Here is a 14,100-nt window from a genome sequence, read left to right on the forward strand (position 1 = left end):
TAAATCATTGCTTATTTCGGGCGATAAATCAGGAAGATGTTGAAAAACTTCTTGGCCTTCTGAACCAAGACAATGAAGTAATAAGGCTGTTTTGCGTTCCGCACTTAACGAAGTTCCACATACCCTTGCATAAGTGATGAAAACAGTTTTCTATTTTTTCCAAGGGATAAGTGGCTCTCCTGGATTCATAAGAAAAAATGGAGGTGGTGGTACGTTTTGCATATTGATGTAAATATGGAAATTGATTTCTAATATAAATAAAATAAGTAACTAGAATAAACTACAAATATTCTATTGGGCTAACACTGATTTACAGCATACATCAGTGTTAGCCATAAGATACTACATCCTCCTCACTACTCAATCTGAAATTTCACTAAAACAAGCCCATCCCTAACCATGCATTAATTTGTCCAACTCTGCACTTACATCCGCACCCAAATTCATATGGTCACCTTACTCACCCTGCAGTCACTCCTGTTTCCCTACTCTCACACTGTCTCATCACTCACTGTGCACTCACATGGGTACTCCTGCCACCCACCCAGCGCAGAGGGTTAACGTGCCTGCTACAAAGAACGTTTACCATACAGATCTGAGTGTGAGTAAACTGTGAGTAGCGCTGTTAAAAAATGAAATGTTTGACAGTGCTACAGAGAGATGAGATACATTGTCGGTGACTGGTAGTGAGAGAATCCATGGAAAAGGAGGAAATGGGGGAGAGGGCGCCAAAAAAGACTGTTGCACTGTGTGCGGCCAGTGCTAGTCTCAGCCCTGTCTGGGATTGTTAGCCCCCCCACCCCGAAGCTCGGGTCTAGATGCGCCCCTGTTGTATACTACGTACTTCTACCAGCAGGTTCCATCTTTCTTCCTCTCCTCAGATTTACCGGTTCCTCTTTCTTGGTTTTGTTCCTTCCTTGTGTCTTTCCCTTCTCCCCTTTATTTATTATTTTTGTAATATGTCCCCGTATGTTTTACGTCGTTGTTTTACGTTTATCTTGTTTTCTTGATTCCTTTGCTACGTTTAATATGTTCAGCTGGTAAATCTTCCCCTGATGCTGCTTTGTTTTTGCCACAGGGGCCGAGGTGGTGAATTAAAGTGTTCTGTTAAAAGCTAGAAGTGTAGGAGAGTTTGCTGTTATGTGCTGCTGTCCAGACAGGAAGCACCTGAGCCTCGAAGGCCCCCCGCCGGGCACAGGGGGCGGGGCGGAGGGGGGGATGAACGCCTTTATATGGCGCGGAGACGTTCGTTATCTCACCCGCACGTGCTGAGCGCTGGAGCGCATCCCACAACAAAGGAAGGGGTGGCTGAGAGGCGAGAACAGAATAATAGGGCGGCACGGAGTTCTTCACGCATTCACACAGAACAGTACAGGCTGGCATAAGGGCAACCTGGGATACGCCATGGCTCAAGACAACGGTGAGTACCCTCCAACCCCACTCCAACATGTCTGGGGTGCACTTCCAACCTGCAGCATCCTAACGCCTGTTAATCATAGCGCTACAAAGCAGCTGTCCTGCTGGGGCAAGCACTGTATGAAACAAATCATATCAATTGCCAAAACGAATGAATACAACATTATACTTTTAATATAGTTAACAGTTAGCAAGCTTAAACTTACACTTGTATAATTAATGTGTGTTGTCGCTGGTGTACTCTTGTTTTTGGCAAGATTTAAGATTGAGATAGCGTCATTATCCTTCATATTGTCGTTCTTGTCATGGCGTTGTTATCACTTTTGTAATTGTAAATATACATTGTATTTATATAGCACTTAGTAAAACCTACGGGACTTTGAAGCGCTTTGCGGCGAGTAGTGTTAAAAAACTAGTAGATTGGTAAAAAAAAAAATCTTGTTTCCTTGTGGATTAGTTATGGTAATTGTGTAAATTAGTGCTTACTGAGATCTGATGTTTTTACTGTATTGTTTTGAAGGGCTAGATCTGTTATTATTATCTCAAGTGGCAGTCATTAACACCAAGATATTTAACGCTTAGTTATAAAGCGTTCCCTGCGGGGTTCTGCTTCTAACCTGCAGGTCAAAAGTTTGAATCTCAGCAGGGCCGATGCAGCCTTTCATCCTTCAATAAGAATCAATAATTTGAGTTTGGTAATAGTGAACCATGTTGTTTGATACACTGAACAGTAAGAGCTAAACCCGTGATAGCAAATGTTCATAATTTAAAGCAGGATGATAGCCCCTATTGCTTCTAGCCGGGTGGCCTCTAACAGCCACCCCATGTTCGCCAAGAGTCGCCAGCATAGCCGCCTTCAGCTCCTACCCTGCCCTGCACACAGCGAGCTCCAGCCCCTAAGGACATAGTGCCAATATCGGCCCGTACCGGCTTACACACAACCCCCCCATCCCACAATAACGGACACCACACAAGTTGATGGAGAAAGTTGTTGCAGTTTATTAGCATATACATTATGCCAACATGTTGGGTTAACTTACGGGCGATCCAGAGCAGGCCGCCCCTCGCGACCCGCCCACCTGACCGAGCTATAACCCCCCGCGGTGTTAAACCTTAGGGGCGTTATCAGTTTGGGGGGGAAGGTCTAATCCCTCCCCCGGCGAACCTCTCGTTCGCCCATTTACTCAAACCCCCCCCCTCGGGGGGCAGAGCGTTGGCAACCCCCGGTTGCTCAGGTACACAACCGCCCGAAGGACTAACGGGGCGCCGTCAGTCCCCCAGGATCCTTTTACTGTGGATCTCCCTGGGGGATATATCGCCCACGCACCCTTCCGGTGCTCCTGTAGAGGGTACCCTTCTGTACCTTCCTGTATTGGATCGCCCTGTAACTCCGCCTGCAACACAAAAACAATTCATTAGTAGTAGCCCCCCCCCCACCCCGATCTGCCCAAGAGCAGGGTAAGCGGATGGGAGGGAAAAGAACGCCGGGCAGTCCGGGTCCGCGCTGCGGGATTCTCCAGAGGCGGGGGGCGAGGGTCTACGCGCCGCTGCACAGGAACAAAAGAGGACGCCTGACCCTCGCCCCCCGGGCTATATAGCCCTCCCCCCCTCTCCCCCAGGACCGGAAATGACCTCACGCGTGGGGGGAATCTCAGGTTGACCACTGGCTGACCACCGCGTCAGCCAACCACTAGACCGCTCAGGGTCCGTGCCATCCTATGGCACTAAGGATGGCCGCCCTCGCAGGTAGCCACCTTTGGTGTCCCGGGGCAGCCTGTCATAGTGCCAATATCGGCCCGTACCGGCTTACACACAACCCCCCCATCCCACAATAACGGACACCACACAAGTTGATGGAGAAAGTTGTTGCAGTTTATTAGCATATACATTATGCCAACATGTTGGGTTAACTTACGGGCGATCCAGAGCAGGCCGCCCCTCGCGACCCGCCCACCTGACCGAGCTATAACCCCCCGCGGTGTTAAACCTTAGGGGCGTTATCAGTTTGGGGGGGAAGGTCTAATCCCTCCCCCGGCGAACCTCTCGTTCGCCCATTTACTCAAACCCCCCCCCTCGGGGGGCAGAGCGTTGGCAACCCCCGGTTGCTCAGGTACACAACCGCCCGAAGGACTAACGGGGCGCCGTCAGTCCCCCAGGATCCTTTTACTGTGGATCTCCCTGGGGGATATATCGCCCACGCACCCTTCCGGTGCTCCTGTAGAGGGTACCCTTCTGTACCTTCCTGTATTGGATCGCCCTGTAACTCCGCCAAGGCTCTCGGCGCGGCAGCCGCCGTCCGAGAGTCCCCCCAACCTTTATCTTTCCTCTATTTACCACCCGCTGCCCCCATCGCTTCAGATAGGTCCAGCAGGAAAATGGCTATCCCTACTTCTGATAGATGAACGCCATCCTCATCAAAACAACCCCTACATTTGGTGTGCAACAAACTGTCTTATGACGCTGAAACCCCTCTGCTCTGTGAATGTGCGCATGGCACTGTTCACTCGTTTGCGGGAAGTTTGGATGACCCCCCCTGATCTAGCGCCCTTCCAATGCAGTATAGGCGTGATCCCAGACCACCCTACTTGCCACGGCCCCAACAGATTGCTCAAATCGCTCAGCGTGCCCCTCATTAACTGCAGCAGGGCCCTGCGCTCCAAGGGGACCAATTCCTCGCCTCCCCAATGCACAATTAGCAAGTCTGGTGGATATTCACCCCCGTCCAATAGTTGCTGAAATACGCGCTGCATGCTACTCAATGACCGCCAACCAGTCTTGTGTCACCCGCTCATGAGCGTATGTACCGTTTGCAACAGCTGGACTCCCAGCGCCCCCCCTGCTTTATATTGCCACTGGCAGCCATGCCTGAAAAGCTGTAGTCGCAGCACCTCTCCTAAATGAATGGGTACAAAACCTTTTTCCCTGTCTGTTGTAGCCAGCCAATTCTAAGCAAGCGTCCTTGACGCGCCGCAGCTGGTACTTGGTCAGGGCTTTTCATCTGCATGAATCAGCAGGTAACCTTCCCCTGCGGGCGCCGCGCAAGATAAGTTCCCACCAGTTGTACGGGGCAATACCTGGCGATTCCCAACCTGTTCAGCACTATTACATTGCCTACACCTCCTTGGTCTGTTGTATATTGCCTCTACATTATATAGAACGTCCTGGGATCAGACTGGGGGAGGTATGTGTGGCTAATGCAGGCCCAAAATTCTGAGCAAACAGACAATGCATCAACCAAGTGGCAATTAGCCGGAGAATCGCAAACTGGCAATGCTGTGGTCCCACTAAATGAGTGTCTTGGCGTGGGCCAGGAAGTATGGGTTATCTGTGTGGCTCATGCAGGCCCATCTAAAATGTAGTGCTAACCATCTATTCAGGTGCAGCGCTGATCATGCCTGAAAAGGCTGCTACGCCATAGCCTCCCTAAATTTCTTACAAAAGGAGCCCTACACTCCCAACCGCCCATCTGTTGACATGGTCGATGCTGCTTAGTGCACAAGCTTAAGAGGCCACAATAAAGCTTTCTCGCATAGTCCCTCATGAACTGGCCACCATTTTTTTTTTTTTTTTTTTTTGAGCTACACGGGTTCCCCTGAACAACCATTTAACTACTGTCTGTGATCAAACGCTCACCAGAGTACCTAACCGAGGGCCCTCGGCCCCGTGTAAACCCTTGCCGTTCAATAGACTATTGTTGCTACTTGCCCACCTCTGGGCCCTACCAGCAACTCTTGCCAAGAGAAATGCAGATCCTCCTGTCGAGACATAACCCTATCTGGCCAGAAACGTGCCAGCAAGAGTCGAATTATTCTGGGCCCCAGGAATCACAACACGCTATTTCAACGGCAAAGGCCACCCATGGTCTTGACTTACTTCGTGCCTGTTGTAGTGGACATATCCAAAAGCCCAGCAGTGCTACTTAGCGATCATGAAGGGATGGTGCATTGTACCAGCAACCCCCACCCTGGCTCAAAAGCCGTTATCTTGTTGTAGAAAGTAGCATCGGCGGGCCGTCTCCACCATGAAGAAGTCCAGCCTAAACTTTCTCGCCTAGCTGGGTTAGACATTACCAGTATGACCAGTGAGTACCCCATGACCAAGTGGCGAGGAGATTAGAAAGGGCACCCCTCCTCCTTTTGCCGGAGGTGACTTGCCATGACAGGAAGCATAACATAGTTATACTTCAGTGAGTACCGGTGTATTATTGTACATCAAGTGAACACGTTCCACAATGTTTGCTCACAACCCAGCATAGCTTCATAGACAATTCCACCAGTTACACTATTAAAGTGACGCCCTCCTGCGAGCCCTGTCAGCGAATACTTAAACATAGTCAGTCCCTCCTTGTGCATGATATCACAAGCTAATGTATCCCTGAGTATAACCCCAATCTTAAGTGCAACAAGCACACCCTTTTATTCCCAAACTTTAAGGCCTTGACTGTATACTACGGGTGGAGCCTGTGTACTTGTTCCCATTGTCATGCAATTTGGAAAACAGTTACACTAAACCCTGGACGTGCTGACCCAGAAACCCAATCACTGGACCCCAGTGTATTGTTCCCTAGATCGTGCTCCGCGCCCAGCAGGCCACCCAGCAAGGCAAGGGATTGACCATGAAGACGAAGACTGTGCGTTTCTAGAAGAGAGAGAAGATCCCTGAGAACAGCCTGTAACCAGTAATACAAGAAAGCGACATGCTAACTCGCTCGCAGCTCCTGGTCCCTTACTTACGCACCAGGTCCTGTACAAAGAACATGTACTGTCCCAGCACGGGAGATGCCTGCAAAACTGACCCTCCAACTGCCAGTTGGAAGAGGCACCCAATCATTCTATTACTAATAGTGAGTTGCTGCGAAAACGTATAGCAAACGCGTACCCCGTCCCTGTATAAAGATGGAACCACCTTCTGAAATAGCAGGAAATATGCCCAGGCCTGTCAGTAACCCTTCCCTAAGAGGGCGTGACAGAGCTGTACTGTATAAAGTCAAATTAGATCCCAACAGCTGGACTGTATCGAATACAAAGCTGATCCAAACCCGGGGCCCCCGGCTAAGTATCTACCAAGGGTAACCTAAATTACTACCGCATGTGTGTTGTGCCCTGAATGCACTCCTGCCTGGTTTGGGGAAATTACAAAATGACATGGAAAGGTATGCTATGCCCTTCTATACACCTGCATGGAATTAGCGTGCAGGACACCGAAATGAGCATGGCCAGAAGCTGCCCTTTGCATGGGGAAGGAGGAAGACAAGCAAGCTTGCCCTAATAAAATGCGCAGCCAAGATGACAAATGCACATAGGAGTGAGTAACATTGTTCACCCCTTACCATTCTACCCAGAACACCTCACCCCAGGCCTCCAAAATGACCTCAACCAAATACAATTATGCCCTCTAATAAAAGAATGGGAACCATACATAAGGCTAGCGATAATCCCCTTGATCCAGGAAGTGTCTTACCCGTGTGTTCATGAGCTATGAATCAGCCATCTAGTACAGAGTAGCTTTCTACCTGCGTTAGGTACCCTTATGTAACATATACTCAACAAATATCTCTTGGAACATAATTAATGCTCCATCTGTAACATGCATTTATGCTTCCCGTGGTTGGCCACGTGCCACCATGGCCTACGGAACTTTAAGTGCCTGAGATTGACTGCCTTTCAAGCAATCCAGAAAGCTCTCTACCTAAACCTAGAAAGCTTCTGTAACTAGTATTCACGCCACCTTACTTCCTGCAACGTACCTTTTGCTACCCCTAGTTTAGCCTAATTAAAATCAAGCCATAGTCATATTAGTCTCCACAAGATACTCCAATTCGTATGCAGGTGACATAAGTTCCCTATATACCCAATGTTACTTGGGGAAGGGGGCCCCAATATGGAATATCGCACAGATGCGTAAGGCATCCTCCCGCGTGGCACCGCCATAATGCCCGCCATACTAGAAAACCGGAGTCTGTCACCCCTGGACCTAAATTGAGAGACATGCTGGCGCAATCTGACATGAGGTGTACCCCAGAGCACCTTCTACGTGGTGAGGAGGTAGACTGGCTTGAAGAACATTCCGGAAGTAAACATAATTCCCCATAACCTCCTGGAGCTACTGCATTGAAGAAACGAGGTTCCCCCCTAGTACCTGTCATACTGCCTACAATATTAGAGTCTCGTCACTGGCCAGGGCAACAAACTAAAACACACACCTAACAGAATGCCGATAAAAGGCCGCGCCCGGTCAATAATACCCCACAAAGTAATAAACCCACGTCGTACAGAAGTCCGACCATGTCCATCCAACCTCTATGCCAATCACAGGCACCGTAACTGATACACAAGCCTCCAGCGGGGCCAGGTATCTCCACCTAGCGTGCGCGGCTAAGATCTCTTATAACTTCTCCTGCTGCCTCCTCTACAGCAACCTCACGCAAGGCACATAGCGTCATGTGAATTGCCGACGGCCACCACGGAGCGCGCCCGCAGGCCCACTAGTTCAGGCGCAATGCGGAGTCGCGCAGGACCATGCAAGCATTAAGCAGAGTGCGCCTAAATAATACTCAACAGTTGCAAACAAAGGAAGCACGTGCACCGTATTCCCCTTAAACCAATAATATCGGAGGGGCTGCTATGCATAAGACCGCCCCGGACTGTTCCCAAACAAGCACATACTAAAAACGTTGTGCCTCCAAAATGTCCGCCCACAAAGACATACACAAGAGTCAGACAATAAGCCAATCTGTCCCTACAAAATGGCCGCGCTGGGCGCCATTAACTCTCTGCACCGGACCTTAGTGCCCCACCAATGGGCCGTACCTGGCCGCCATTACCACGTGGTGCTCAAACTATAGCAGACCTTCTACTCAACTTTTAATTTATTTTGTAATTATTTATTTATTTATTTATTATTTTAAAGGCAACTGGCTCCTGATAAAGGCTGCGAGTTAGTAGACAAACATCCTTGAACCGGGCTGCATACCTTGCGCTGTTGATCTTTTCTACAGGCGAGACCTAACCCCAAAGCGACCAACAAGTAAAGCTAACATTCTGCGCCAACAGACCTAGCAATCCAAACGGGAAGAATAAACTCGAGAACTGTGGTAAGTGAGCAGAACAGATGACAGTGTTTGCGACTGAATGGCTCTTTGGCCGCCTGGGCCCAACACTCCCACCTACTTGCAGCATTCCCTGGATTATGGCAGGAATTGCCTGTGCACGTTAATTACAAGCAAGAGCGTTTGCGTCCCTCTTCTTACACGTGCGCTTGCCAAGTTGCTTCCTAATAAGACGTATGCCTTGGTAATGTTCACATGTATCAGATTTGTCCCTATTGTGCAACGCTCCGACACCTTCGGGTCAAGTCCACGCTATATAGATCACATAAATAAAATGCAGAAACTGTGCCTACTAAACCCGACACAGCCCGACTGCGTGTAAACTCGGATGTTGCCGCCAAACTTGCCAAGATACACTTAAAGGAGAAGTGTAGTCAGCGCTTGAAGTACTAGCGAAGAGAAGTAACTCGCCCCGCCTCCGCTCCTCCTGTTGTGAGGGGGGTCAGGAAAACGAGAACCCTAGCTCCCAGGCGCAGCTAAGGGCAGGATATTACGCCCAGTCACTATACTGATCAATAAATATACTTGTGGTCAAAGCATCAAGTGGCCCCTAGCGGTAGACGATCCCCAAGACCCGACCGCTCCTTGCCTGGCAAAGCAGACCCCTGCAACTGGTGTCCAATCACGCCCGAAAAAACCCACGACCTCGGGGAGATAACCGGGCCAATTCCAGTCCTGCCAGGGCCTCTAAACCCCACCCAAGGAAACAAGCCACAATTACAGCACTACCACGAAGCCGAATGTATGTGACCAGAATACCCCGCATTCCAAAGCATAACCAACGTGACATCCCAAAACACTGTCACGGAGCTATCCTTCCCCTGCTGAATGAGCACACACAGAGCAGAGGAGGCAAAGGAAAAGGAGGAGGTGACAGAGGGGAGTGGGAGGAAGAAGAGAAGGACGAACAGAGACAGGTCGAACGAAATACTACCATGGCGAAAATTAAAATACTGTTTTAGCGCGTTGGAGCGGAGGACTGAATGACCGAACAAAAGCCGAATGTATGTAACTAGAATACCCCGCACTCCAGATCCCACAGGAATCACATGTGCTTTCCACGGATGCAAGAAATGCGCCGCGTATCATAGCCCCCGTGGAGCAGACTGCTCCTCCACCCCCACCAAAGTGCACCGCCCCATCCCTGGGCAGGGTGTATACCGTTACCACATCACCGCCTCCTGTGAGGACGGGGGCGGCGGGCGGCGGCTTGTATTGGGCAGTGGAGCCTCTGCTGACGTCATCTGTCCCTCCATGAAAAGGGGCGATAGAAAATAAATGCCGAAAGGTGGCGGGGAGGGACGGGCGATAGCAGGCTACTTCCCACTCTGAATCAGTGATAACTTATACCTACGACCGAGGGACAATGACTGAGACCAACTTATAACTACGACCGAGGGGCAATGACTGAGACCACGGCTATCAAAGACACACACCCGCTATGCATGATCTTAAGTAATTTACCGAAGCTCAGCGCCACGACGTTAAATATGCACCACTGTTTACCCACTCCACGCACCCGTGAAACCGAACATGACATGACTGAAAATATGCAAAGCGAACATGACATGCCTGAAAATATGCCACGTATACAAACAGAGTGCTACCCCCACTGGAGCAGTATAAAATTAGCCTTTTTGCCCTCGTCAATTGCACGGCCCGAGAACAGGTCACACTAACCTCATAAAGAGGGCCCGCCGCTTCCTAGTCCCTAAAACCCCGCATAGCAAAATGAACTCCCCTTACCGCAACCAGAGCACTTTCCCAGGAATACGGGATGCTAAGAAAGTGCCGAGAATGAGACTCGAACTCTAGTACACCGGTCCGAGGTCGCACGCCCAAACAGCCAGGCCAAATCAACACCCAGCAAAGATACACAAGGCGGCCGAAGCATTTCATCACACAACACAGCTATGACCCGGGCCTCTCTGCCCCCCCCTCCCCCCAACCCCCGCTCCTTAGCGTCGAACTCGCTGCCAGAAGCGAGGACCCCCTCAACCCTGACTCACCTAATTACCCGGACGACAAAACAGCACAACGATCCCCGGCGTAAAGGAACACCGCGGCCAGACCGCATGGCTGGAGAGACAGCCCAAAACGGCCTCAGGGTGAGGGGACAGCGGACCACGAAAAAGAACGCCGGGCAGTCCGGGTCCGCGCTGCGGGATTCTCCAGAGGCGGGGGGCGAGGGTCTACGCGCCGCTGCACAGGAACAAAAGAGGACGCCTGACCCTCGCCCCCCGGGCTATATAGCCCTCCCCCCCTCTCCCCCAGGACCGGAAATGACCTCACGCGTGGGGGGAATCTCAGGTTGACCACTGGCTGACCACCGCGTCAGCCAACCACTAGACCGCTCAGGGTCCGTGCCATCCTATGGCACTAAGGATGGCCGCCCTCGCAGGTAGCCACCTTTGGTGTCCCGGGGCAGCCTGTCAGACACAGCCCTACACCGAGCATCGCAGCACACCGACCAACAGCTGCTGGGAGTGCATGCGCCTACAACTAACTCCCGGAGAGCCTCACGCGCCGGACAGCTAATACCCGGAGAGCCTCACGCGCCGGAGCTGAATGCTGCTACAGCTAACACCCGAAGAGCCTCACGCGCCGGATCTTCATGCTCCTACACTAACACCCGGAGAGCCTCACGCGCCGGATCTGCATGCTCCTACACTAACACCCGAAGAGCCTCACGCGCCGGATCTGCATGCTCCTACAGCTAACACCCGAAGAGCCTCACGCGCCGGATCTTCATGCTCCTACACTAACACCCGGAGAGCCTCACGCGCCGGATCTGCATGCGCCTACACTAACACCCGGAGAGCCTCACGCGCCGGATCTGCATGCGCCTACACTAACACCTGGAGAGCCTCACGCGCCGGATCTGCATGCTTCTACAGCTAACACCCGGAGAGCATCACGCGCCGGATCTTCATGCTCCTACACTAACACCCGGAGAGCCCCCCCCCCCCCCCACGCCCCCCCCCTCCCCCAACTGTAAGTTTGCAAGAGCTTAGATGCCAATGAGGACTTTGGAGACCAGGGAGAAGAATGAGGCTGAAGGCTGGGACCCTCCATAAGGCGGAGAGGCTTGCAATATCCATTTTGCACATGGGGGGGGGGGGGTACTTTATAAATACAGTTTACAGTCACATCATCATCTCCGTTTGACTCCCTCCCAGTGGTGCTCGTTCTTAGGAGAGATCTCTGAGGGCAGCTGCGTAAAATACATGTGTATTGTGTCTTGTGAAATCAGCACACCATTATGCAGCTTGCAATCTAACACAGGCCACAATCAAGCCTAGCTTTGTAATTAGAGTATGTGACAGCGAGCTGAAAAAATCCCCCCCCTGCTACTCAAGTCAGGCAGTGAAATAAATCAACATTTGTGTCTCCCTAACAGTTATGCCTGTGAACCTTCAATTAAATAGGTTGAGTCGAAGAACACGTGGACCATTGAACAGCTGCAGAGTCCACGGCCCTTCCGCCTGGGCAGGCAGTTGTTTTTGAGACTCTGTTTGTGTTGTCAGAACAAAACAGTAATATGGCATTACACAAGAGTGGTGATGTAATTGTCCAATTACCGGCGAGTACTGATATCCTAGCTAGACGGTGATAAGAACTTTCAGAGCATATTCAGTTTGGGTATTTCATTCTTCTCCATCAGCTCTCTGCTTTTTGTTCTTTTTTTAATGGAGCTCCCAAAATGTCAAAGTTCTACAAGACATTATTAATTTTATGTACCCCTTTCATAAAATCCCTTTGTATGCCTTATCTACTTGACAGTACATACACTGTCTGTGAGGCGAAATATTAACCCATTGCTTACCATTGGCTGGCTTCATTCTCACTCTCCTTCCCTTCTCTTGTGTTTATACCACCCCTGTAACATAGACACATTCGTTGTGTCCTTCCACTGCTCATTTTGCAAGCACTACTTGTTTCTCCTTGTTTAGGCACTCCATGAGAGTGCATGTGTTTTCTACCTGTCTCCCTAGTGTGCTTCTCACCCCCTCCACTATCTGTTTCACACCATCTCCTTGTCCTGTGCTTCTCCCATACCTGCTCCCATTACTGTCCCACCTGTTTACTTTTTCTCTCCCCCTCTATGTTGCTCTCCCTCCCCATTAGTTTGCTTCCCACCTTGGACGCTGCATGTGTCTCACTTCCCAGCACCCAGTGTTGCTTTCGCTCTGCTCTTGGCTTACCCTTCCCTCTTGTTACACCTGCCACCCCCTTTCGCCCTCCATGATTACATCACTCACCCTCCCTATGCTTCTGCTCCCCATGTGCTTCATGTTGCTGTCTCTCGCCCATGGTTCTCTCTTTGTGCTTGACTCCCAACGTAGCTGAGAATATTTGGATCCACTGCACCAGGGAGCAAACGGCCTCCATGACTTTTGGATCAATGACAAGGGGACACACATACTGCAGCTCCCCCTTTTAGGGAGCTTAGTAGCACCAAGACCTCCAGGAGTTACAATTACAGCCTGTAGTCTCACAGTGGGGAAGGTGAAGTCCTTGGATTTCTTTCACTGAAGTGCATAACTCCCCCTGTGACTCACATCACCAGCTGTGCTCCTGTCCTCCCAGAGATGCAGCAGTGGAGCAAAGCAGTCAGTCCTTGTTCCTGTATCACAAGTCTTAGATTTGACTACAAGGACTCCATAGTTTCACAACTTTAACATTTTTAGTTCTCACCTACAAGACACTTTCAAGCTGTCTGTAGGCAAAAGTCTATTGTGGACCACAGTGGTTTGAGTGGGATGAAAACATGTAGTTTGGGGTCTCTAAAAGAGGTCTGGGCACATTAAGGGTGCAGCTTAAACATGTGAACTACAATCCTATGACTAACTTTCATGTCTCTCAGTTAAAGCCTTTTGCACCTGATGCTTTTTATTGGATCTCTCCTCCTCCCATCATTGTAGATGGGGAACTGGAATATGAGGGCTGCGAAATTTGAGACTCTCGAATTTTCAGAGGTTTTTGCAGTTCTTCGTTTAATGGAAGGGCTATCCTACCAGCGAGTGTCCTTGGGTTCCTGCCTCTTCAGTCCACGCCCCAAGACTGGCTTATCAATTTTTCCAGCCTTTCTTGGCAAATTCTAGGAATTGGCAGAGGAGCATTCTGTTGTGTATGTGACTTCTCAACCGGATTGGATGAGCATGTATTCTGAACACTATTATAGTTCAGTGACGCACACTGCCTTCAGGCTGAGAATGAAGGCAGAGTCATTTGTACAAATGAATGATTAGTGCACAGCCTAATGTTCTAGTAGTACATAAAAACAATCTTTGTTTTATGGGTCCTTCAAAGGTAGCGCCTCTTGTCCTGGGCGTTCTGATTCAAGCAAATCCATGATGTTTACCCCGATTTTTTTCGTCCACAGCTTTCACATAGCTTATATGCCTGAACAACACGAGTCTGGCATGTTAGTATCGTTCGTTTTTCTTGCGCACTTTCTTTTTCCGTTGGCACAAGCATGATAACTCACTTTACATTTCACCACATTGGGCATGGTTTATCATGAGTTTATCATTGTCATGCATTAATAGAATGTAAGTAATGAATATATGAAT

At 50.1% G+C, this 14,100-nt stretch overlaps 1 protein-coding gene across 1 annotated transcript in view; it reads left to right on the forward strand.

Annotated features, from left to right (window-relative positions):
* Positions 1 to 1,257: 1,257 nt before the first annotated feature.
* Positions 1,258 to 14,100, forward strand: part of CCR7 (C-C motif chemokine receptor 7) — a 108,300-nt gene continuing 95,457 nt past the window's right edge. Inside the window, exon 1 of the mRNA XM_086924224.1 lies at positions 1,258 to 1,420. Coding sequence (XP_086780350.1) covers positions 1,405 to 1,420 — 16 coding nt within the window. The 5' untranslated portion in view covers positions 1,258 to 1,404. The remainder of the gene's footprint in view (positions 1,421 to 14,100) is intronic.

The sequence above is a fragment of the Lissotriton vulgaris genome, chromosome 5, assembly GCF_964263255.1.
Source record: "Lissotriton vulgaris chromosome 5, aLisVul1.2, whole genome shotgun sequence".
Lineage (NCBI taxonomy): Eukaryota > Metazoa > Chordata > Amphibia > Caudata > Salamandridae > Lissotriton > Lissotriton vulgaris.